Source organism: Elephantulus edwardii, unplaced genomic scaffold (genome assembly GCF_000299155.1).
Source record: "Elephantulus edwardii isolate Elephantulus edwardi_28Jun2011 unplaced genomic scaffold, EleEdw1.0 scaffold00138, whole genome shotgun sequence".
In the NCBI taxonomy this organism is placed as follows: Eukaryota; Metazoa; Chordata; class Mammalia; order Macroscelidea; family Macroscelididae; genus Elephantulus; species Elephantulus edwardii.
In genome coordinates, this window is record NW_006399888.1 from 267,981 (window position 1) to 277,791 (window position 9,811).

The 9,811-nt window shown below is 47.8% G+C and overlaps 1 protein-coding gene across 2 annotated transcripts; it reads right to left on the minus strand.

Annotated features, from left to right (window-relative positions):
* Positions 1–5,069: 5,069 nt before the first annotated feature.
* On the minus strand, positions 5,070–9,538 carry PCED1A (PC-esterase domain containing 1A). 2 transcript variants are annotated; one of them, XM_006894189.1, is made up of 7 exons: positions 9,415–9,538; positions 8,669–8,748; positions 8,326–8,411; positions 8,065–8,215; positions 7,706–7,952; positions 5,583–5,846; positions 5,070–5,311 (listed from the first exon to the last, which is right to left on the minus strand). In XM_006894189.1, the coding sequence occupies exons 1-7, from the start codon at positions 9,536–9,538 to the stop codon at positions 5,070–5,072; spliced, it is 1,194 nt and encodes a 397-aa protein (XP_006894251.1). The 2 variants fall into 2 exon arrangements, with proteins under 2 accessions (XP_006894251.1, XP_006894250.1); XM_006894188.1 differs by having other exon boundaries at positions 8,326–8,564.
* Between the last annotated feature and the right edge of the window lie 273 nt (positions 9,539–9,811).

Genomic DNA, 9,811 nt, shown 5'->3' on the forward strand with positions numbered 1-9,811 from the left:
AACAAACTGTGGCTGACTCTGAGAAGAATGGGAATCCCAGAACACTTGATCGTTCTAATGTAAAACCTATACTTGGACCAGGAAGCAGTCATCAGAACAGAGCAAGGAAACACTGCATGCTTCAAAATTGGGAAGGGCGTACACCAGGGATGTGTTCTATCTCCACCTTTTCAACCTGTTTTCAGAACAGATCATCCAGGAGGCTGGGCTCTATGAGGAGAAATGTGAGGTCAAGATTGGTGGAAGATCTATCAGCAATTTGCGTTATGCAGATGACACAACCCTCAAAGTCAATAACAGTTTCTTGTTATCCACATAGTAAAACACCTTTGCATAGTCAATGATACACAGATAGATATTCCTCTGCTATTGCCTGCTTTCAGCCAAGATCCACGGAGGATCCCTGGAGGCAAGGATTCTGAGCTTCTGTTTAGACATACTTTGGGCATTCTGCAAGGAGGGACAGTCCTTAGAGAAGGACATCATGCTTAGGCAGGTGGAGAGATAGCGCAAGAGAGGAAGACTCTGAATGAGATGGACTGATTCAGTGACTGTTGTAATTAGGGTGGGTGTGTCAGAGAGGATAAGGTTGGCTCAGGATAGAGCAGGATTCAGAGCTATTGTACATAGGGTTGACATGAGTCACAAGCTACTCAAGGCACTGAACAACAACAGAATTAAGTAATAATATGAGACACAGAGGAATGGCACATTGACAGTCTCAAGATTGCTTACAGAAGGAGAGAATTCCAGTAGTAGAAAAGTTTCAGAGGAGTGGAAAAATGGCAAAGGCTTGATGGGAAAAGCTTATGGCAAAGGCATCAGAGAACTATTAAAAAACAGGATGGAAAAACCAGGAAACCTGGAGAGGCCCGGAAACTCCTATTACTTTTCTCCCTGGCTCAGTTCAAGTGTATGAGTTTTTCCAGTAAACTGAGAAACCTATGAAGCAGAAATGCCTAAGTGCCTGGAGAGAGATAAGTGTTTTAAGCAGAAAAGACTGGATAAGGGATGGGCCCAACTGGATGCATCTGAAGGAGGACTCTCAAAGGATAGGTTTTTGTTACCAAGGAAAAAGTAATTTTTGTAAAAAACAAAATTACCAAAGATGCTGGCTCTCTGGCCAAAAAAACCCCAACAACTTTCCCCTCTCCATTCTTGTATTCTATTTTACTTTTTATCTGCACCAGAGTCTAGCTCACTTGTTTCAGGCAGTGTGCTAGTGTCATTGTGCAGTGTCATTTATTTCCAACTGTCCTGTTAAAGTTGCTCTCTAAATTCACTACCAGTTTCTCCAGCACAAAATCAAATATGTTGCTGTAGATTTCCCCCCCTTACATCAGACAGGTAGTGTGCCCATATTGTAACAAGGCTTAAAGGGTGGCACATGTCATACAGAAGCATGAACACCAATCATCATGCTTATGACCCGAAAAAGGATTTTGACTCAGTAACTCTACAGGACAGAAAAGAAATGCCCTCTAGTGTTTACCACGCTGTAAATCTTTACAGGACGACTGTTGTATCTTTTCCTGGTGGACAGACGATGGGTTTGAAACAGCAGCTGAGTGCTTAACCACTGTGCCACTCTGGAGTCTGTCCTCAGTACCTGAAAATCAAGTTGTCAAGTAGACCCAAGTTCACTGTGATTCTCCGCTCAGGTTTCTATGGCTGTAAACCTTAACAGAAGCCAACTGTATCACCTTCCCCCCCCCCCAAGAAGCAGACTAACAATTTAAATAACATTTCTAATATTTTAGTTACCTTTCATAGATGAAAGTGTAGACACAGTGTGAATTGCTAACAATGATCAATAGTTTTCCAACTTGTTTAATTATGAAGCCCTGATGTATTAGTTGAGGAGCAATGAAGTCACTTTGGTAACTAGGGTGCACCTGATTGAGGCCATGGTTCACTCCAATCACTTGCTATACATCTGAAAGCTGGACTATGTATGAGTAAGGATGACAGAAGAACTAATGATGCCTTTGAGCTGTGGTGCTGGAGAATACTACTTAAGATCTCATGGATTGCCAAAAAGACAGACAGATCTGTCTTGGAGAAGGTGCAGCCAGAGTGCTCCTTGAAGACAAAAATAAGTTTCATCTTCCATTCTTTGGGCATGTTGCTAGGAGAGGCTATCCTTGGAGAGGGACATCATGCTCGGAAAGGTGGAGGTGCAGTAAAAGAGAGGAAGAGTATGAACCAGATGGGTTGACACAAGGACTGTATCAATGGGCGGCTCCAGCACACCAGAGATGAAAACATAGGACAGGGTTCAGATCTGTTGTTTCATAGGGTTTTTAGGGTGCCAGAGCACTTGAAAACGGGTTTTTCTAGCCATTGTATTAGCCCCTACTGGGGGCATGATCTCCAGCTACCTTTAACTGTGGACACATTTCTTGCAAATCATCAACAACTGTGGGGCCAATATTAAGAGTGCTTTCCACACTGTGAGAAACGGCAGCGACAGTGAGGAGATGGTGAAAAGACTTCCATGCTGTGAAGAGACTGTGGCAAAGTGTAATCAGCAGGAGCCCTGGAGACAAAAGCCGCAAAGGTTTTACTTTCTGGATAATTGAAGAGCTGACTTGTAACTGCTCGTGCTGCAAACTGAACCTGCACTTTGACTAATTGAGGAATTATGTTCTGCTGTTAATCCGGCTTGAGACTGTTGGTATTAAATTTGCTCTATTGGTGTTACTGTTTGTTTTCCCCACTCTCCAACCTATTTGCTAAATAAACCCCACAACTGTGAGTAAAATCTGAGCCTTGCAAAGAACATTAGATGCAATGGCTGTTAAACATGGATGCAGGTGCATGTGAAGTGTCATGTCTGATTATGTAGCTATTTGCATGGTTCTTGTTAACAGTTTTAGTTTGCTTGGCTCCACATTCAATACTCTCAGTACCAGCAGTCAGAAAACCAAAAGATGAACTGCAGTGGTAGAGTCCGCTGTCAGGGACCTCTCCAGAGTAGTGAAAAGGATCTCATTAGCCAGGAGACTAAAGTGTGCCTAACCCAAGCCATGGTCTTTGCAATTACGTGCTATGCATCAGAAAGCTGAACAATGACTAGGGATGAAGGAGAATAAATACCTTTGAGCTGTGGTGTTGGAGAAGAGTATTGAATATACCATGGACTAAGAAAACAAACAAGGTTGTCCTGGAGAGAATGAAACCAGGCTGCCCTCTGGAGGCAAGAATTCTGAAACTTAAAAAAAAAAAAAAGAATTCTGAAACTTCATCTGACACAATTTGGACATGTTGCAAGGAGGGACTAGTCCTTGGAGATGGACATTATGCTTGGGAGGACAGCACAAGAGAGGAAGACCCACAATGAGACGGGCTGGCTCATTGACTGAGGCAATGGGGATAGATGTGTCGGGGACAATGAGGTTGGCTTAGGATAGAGTAGAGGGTTCAGAGCTGTTGTACATAAGATTGCTATGAGTCGCAGACAACTTTACAGCTATACATAACATGGACACTACTAACAATGTAGTAGTATGTTTTGCATTAGGCTGCTAATGTAAAGCTTGGCAGTGGTTTAAACCTACCATTTTAGGCCATTTTATGGGAAAAGATGAAGCAGTCAGCTCAAATTACTGTGTCAGACATCTGGTTTGGACTGGACAGCAATGTATTTTGTGTGAGGCTGCTGATCTCGTGACAAATTGAGAGCAAGTAGGAAGAGTTAATGTAAAATATCTGCATCTCTTCTCCAAAGCTCTTTGAGGTCTCTATGTTATCTTTCTGCCCCACTCCCATTCCACTGTTGATGCTCTTTCCAACGTCTCAAACCTAGGATCAGAACCCCTCAGCAAATCCAAAACCCTTCCCCAAGTCAGTTTTCTTAACTTTTTAGGAAGTTGGCAGATCCTTGATCCTGTGGAAGTTTCTTCCTTCACTCCTCTAGCGCCTCTCCGAGACACTTGGTACAACTGTGTATTATACTTACTAAATGGTGACTTTCTGGTCTATCTTCCACTTGGGATTTGGAATCATAGTTTCAACCATCTATTAAAGGTCTCTCCGTGCCATTGATTAGACAAAATAAAGGCTGTCTCTGTAGATCTTAGTGTAGCTGAACACTAAATGTACCAATGAATAAAAAAGAGTGGAAAATATAAGTAAAAACAAAATGGATAAAAAAAACCCATATAAAATACTGATATAAATTTCACCTTTGACTCTTCCAGTGCCAAAGAGCTGCTGACAACAGATTTCTCCATTATCTGCTGTCAGGAACCTCTCCAGAATGCTAGACAGCCAACAATGTCTAGAGATTAAGGTGCACCTGATCTAGGCAATGATCTTCTCAGCTGCTTGCTATGCACTGAGGGGTAGACAACTAAGGATGCAGAAGATTAACCGGTATCTTTGAGGTGTGCTGCTGCAGAAGAGTACTGAACATACTGTGGACTGCCAAGAGAACGAGAACAAGTAAGTCTGTCCTGGAGAGGGTGAAACCAGGTTGCTCCTTGGAGGGAAAGATTTTGAAACTCCATCTCACATACACTGAGAATACTGTCCTTGGAAAAAGACAACATGCTTGGAAAGGTAGAGTCAGCACTGGAGAGGAAGACCCTGGATGAGATGGACTGACACAGTGACTGTGGTAATGGGGCAGGTGTGTCGGAGATAGTGAGATTGATTCAGGGTAAGGCAGGGTTAGGGTTAGGCAGGGTTTAGAGGTCTTGTTCACTGGGTCACTATGAGCCAGAGTCAACATGACAGCACATAACAAGCAGCAACAGTTATATGCTCTAGTGAGTGTGCAAACAGGTGTGGAAGACAGCAGGATGGACAGAAGCAATGGTCTCTATATGGAGAGGGACCAAAACCCAGAGATGAGTATTGACCAAAGAAGCGTCCCTGACTCTAAGACTGTAGTCTGGGAGATCTACTCCTTACACAGGAAGATGTCATTGTTTTTCTAGGTCTTTATTGGTAACAACAACAAACAAGAACAATACTGTACAAAGGAAACGGAAACATTCTACCCCAACACCTGGGATAACAAGCTGGCCCTGCAGGAACATTTGAAAATCGAGCCCAACTGTAGTCTACCCAGGCCATGTCCCTAAATGGGCAGGGGGCTGTCCCTCCTGTTTGTAGGTGCGGACAAGTCTCGTCAGGTGTCTGGGCCGCTTCCTACAGGGAACCCCCATCCTTGACACAGGATAGGGGCTATAGGGAATATAGCGTGGTATCCTCTGGTGGATCACTAGGCTCCTGTGCTGACCATGGGAGACAGGACCAGGGATTGGAGGTGGCAGAGGACCAAAGTTCACTCCACAGTCACGTCCTGCAAAAGAACCACTGGTTATTAAGTGTGCTTCTAGCCAATTTCCCTGGGATTCAGTTTCCCCACCTGTAGAGTGAAAATACTTCCTCTCTTAATCCAGACCAAGATACTGTGAGGATCAGTAAGCTGAATAACGAATACAGAAACGGTACTAGACTCAGTGGACTGTGGTAATCAAATCTAATCCTTAGGGCACAAGGGGCTAGGCAACTCTCAGTCTCCCTGGACACAGGAGGAAGTCCAAGGAGAGTTACTGGGTGCAAACACCTACCTGAGTTGGGTAGCCTCGAGAAGTCCTTCACTGGATCGTAATCAAAGCAGTCTCGAGGTGGGAAGGGCTGGTGTGGGTAAAAAGGGGCATCCTGGGGCAGCGGTGGGAACATGGGAGGTGATAGGGGCTGAGGAAAGCGGCAAGGAAAAGCCATAGGAGAGGGGAGAGGTGGGCACAAGGCCATCTGATTCCCAAGATTTAGGGGCTGTCTACAGATTTCCCGGAACGGACGATCCATCTGCAGCCAGTCCTCCATCCATGGGTCTAGGAATGGGATGATTATTTTAAGGAGGTCAGGAAAAGCCAGTCCACCCTCAACTTTGGACCTCATACTTCCAAACCTCCTGGAAAGCAGGGCCTCTGGGGAGGAGCATTCTCTACTTTGTTTCCCTCTCACTTCAGTCCAAGTCCAAGGCCTGTTTCTTTCCTGCCTCATGGAAAGGTCAGTAGGTCCATCTTCGTTCTGACCTCATGTGCCTCTCTAAAGCTTGCTTCTGGTTTTCCCACCTCCTGTATCCTGAGCTTGACTCCTTCTCTAGCTCCTCCTCTGTGTGGGTCAACATGTAAGCTTAATAGTGCCATCTCTCTTAAAAAGAAAGGAAATGGAGACACCTTTCTCCCAGTAGTCAGTGTCTGCTTTTCCTTCCCAATTTTTATAAAGTATATTTTCTCCTCAATGAGACGGGCTGACTCAGTGACTAGGGTAATGGGGGTAGGTGTGTCACAGACACTAAAGTTGGCTCAGGACAGAGCAGGGCTCAGAGCTGTTGTACATAGGGTCACTATGAGTCACAGGCGACTCAACAGCACACACGAAGACAACATATTTTGCCTGGCTTTCCTACCCTCACTATTCAAGGATTCTCCACAACTTTGAAACCTCCAACTAAACATTACCACACACTGACAAGTTTCTCTGTAGCCACATGGCATGTCCAGTAGCACCTGCTTCAACTTAAAAAGTGGCCCTATCCTGATCTCCTAGGCTGGCCTTTCTTCTTTCCCTATTCCAAAATGTGAACACCACTCTACTCTCCCTACCACAGTTCACTGGACACCACCACTGGACAATTTAGTGGAAATCTCCCGGCAGGATACTGCAGACCCCCTCACTCTGCCTTTCCACAGGCCCTCAGACACACTTGCATTGACCAGACTCACCAACTCATCCTCTCACTTGAAATCAATTCTTCCTTTTAAACCCCCCCTACTTCTGAGATATTTAATAACTTTTAGAGCACCCTTTCCCTCTTCTGGGGGTCAGTGCACACACCTAAAGAAGTTCTAATGCTGTCTGCTGTGGAAAACTTGTCTTCTTGCCAGTCTCAGTCCCTGAATGCTCAAAAAGGGAATCTGCGGCTGTTTCCATTTCTGCCTCAGTTTTGATCTCTTTACTCCCCCCACCAATGCTTACTCTACAAGAATTATCTATAGAGAAACTATGTTAGGCATGGGGGTGAGGGATCAGCAATTGAGATGATGGGTAGCAGTCCCTCAAACAGGACATGTGAGATGAGGCAAGGCCCATCATTCCAGATTTAATAACCGAGAGATAGGGCTGGAGGAGAGATGCACCAAGCTACAATCAGCTACACTGAGACTCTGACCTTGAACTGAGGGGGTCTATCCCATCAAGAGTGACCATCCCAGAGCACTGGTTATCACAGCTTTCTGTTCAACAGCCTAGTGGCCAACTCTCTCCCTCTCCTACAGCTGATGATGTTCCTTATTTCTGCCATTCATTGCCTAGGCCACCTTATTCCTATTTATCTTACAAATGTCTAACACCCATGCTCAGCTAGAAGTGCTACCCTTTCTTTCTAGTTCATTCCAAAGTTAGGGCTCTTAGGACACATCACCCTGTGCAAGCTAAGATTGGATATGTTCATTCATGTACACAGAGAGGGCTATGAAGTTAAACCTGAGAGAACAGACCCTGGGGTGAAACTAATCTACTCAAGCAATTGAGAAAGGAGCATTCAGCCCACATGTGAAAGAGTCCTTAAGAGTGGCTCCCACTCCGTATAAGAATAACTCAGGACCTTCCTGTTCTGGTTCTGAGTCCTGTACTCTGGAGGAGCCCTCTCTGGAACATGACCCTCCTTGTCTGTGGCAGGGCTCACCAGGGAGATAGTTTCGCTTAGGCAGCTCCACACCCCAGGCATCAGCCACGTGGGTCAGAAGCAGATGCGAGAGGTGGCGGTGGGCAATCTGGTCCCAGTGGACACCATCCCGGTGACGGTGCCGCACTGCGTGACGGAAATGAAAGTGGAGATCCAGGACGTCGAAGCAGTAGCCCCCCGCTAGCGTGGCACTATAGAAGTTCCCTTCAACTACATCTCGCCGCAGAGAGGCTGCCAGGGGCTGGAGCTGAGTAAAAAAATGCAGCGTTTCAGAGCAGAATGAAATGAGGGGAGGAAGAGAGAGACAGAGTGAGTCTTCTGTTAGCCAGCTGCTCCCTCCCAAGGCTCTGGTCACTTGCCTCTGGCAGGAGGAAGCCCCCCGTGACACGTTCCCCAAGAGGCATAGCCATGTTCCACACCAGCAGGCAGGAGTCTGGTAACACCTGGTCCATGCGCACGAACACCCGCTCCAGGTTCTCCCTGTAGCTCTCCATGGAGTAGCGGCCATACCTGCTGGGCAGCACGAGGGGTGGGAAAAAAATCCTGCCGGTGGGCAGCCCTGGAGCCACACCTCTGCTTTCCCACCCTCCAGTTATCTCCCACCTCTCTGGCACCCCAACCTGGAAAGATCCCAAAGGCAGGAGTTGATGATCACCAAGTCCGGGGTAGGCCCATACGTCAGCTCCTCCAGGATGTCCTCCAGATACTCGGAGTAAACTCGAGTGAGGAAGTAGAAGCGCACGAGGTGGTGGCCAGAACCGGAGCAAAACTGGCGGACCTCGCGGTACTGTGTGCCATTGTGCAGCTCACCCAGCTGACCCCCGGCCACCAGCTGGTCCTGTTCGAAACTCAATTCCCCCTGCCCGCCCCCAGCCCAGCTGGTCAGACCTAAGCCAGGGAGGAAGACCAGACCAGAGGCTGTGCCCGCCCACCCAGCTGGCATGGCCACTCAGTGTCCCTCACCTTGGTTTTCAGCTGGGCAGCTGTGAGCAGGGAGTCTCTTTGGAGCAAGAGCACAAGGTCCTTATACACAGACCGCTGGACTGCAGGGAGATAGGGGCCCAAGGCAGCTCATCCAAGACTCTCCAGGACAACTCTCCATCTAACAACCCCAACTCTTGGGCATTGTCATAGAAATAAATGGAACAGCTGGGTTTAAAGCCCTGTCTCTGTTCCTCTGAACTCTGCACAACCTCCTTTAGACAACGATCCCTGCCTCCAACGGTCAGCCAGGCGGAGAGAAACCAACCAGTCACCAGGGACACGACCACACATCCTACCCCATCCCACAGAAGTAACGAAAGAGACACAGGCTAATGCTTTTTGTGCGAACCCAGAAGGTCACGCTTCCCCCTGGTTAGAATCCACCATCCGGTGACGGAGGGGCAGTTTCCTCCCGTTAAGGTTCACCTCCCGGGAAACTGAAGGAGGGAAGGCGACTATGGTCGGCAGCGACTTCGAGGAGGAGGGAGGAAAATGGAAAACGCGGGTGGCAGGGACTTCGAGAAGGAGGGAGGAAAATGGAGAACGTGGAGGTGGTAAAGAGTACACCTGCGGCGGGTTTTTCAGGACACGCGTGAAGCGTGCATAGAGTCAAAAACAAGAATTTCTTAAAAGCCTCCCTACCATACAGGAGCAAACTAGGGGGTCGAGAACAAGTGCGACAGGGAGCTCAGGGGGTTTCCTAAGGCTCCTAGAGGGCCACTCACTAGAGTCCCCCAAGATGACGACGAACTTGTTGTGCAGCAGTTGCTGGACTTCCGACGCCTGGAAGTGAGCCATGGCGCTTGGAGGCGGACTGCGCGGCTTCTCGTTCTCCAGACAGAAGACCATATCTCAGTCCAAACTGACGAACTGTGAGGAGAAGCCACGAAACCGCGAGGTTGGTGGGGTCTCGGCCCTCTCTGGACAGAGGGGAGCTGCGCCGGTCGCTTCGGGACTGACCAGAGGTGCGCTGAGGAGACGGTAGCAAAGCGCGGCGACACCAGGCTTCGTCACGCCGACCACACCAGACAGGGGGCGACTGACGCGCATCTCGTGACCAAGCCGGCGCATGCGCAGCACGGTCCTGCGCAGCCACGTGCAGCCAGCAGCTCGCACATGCGC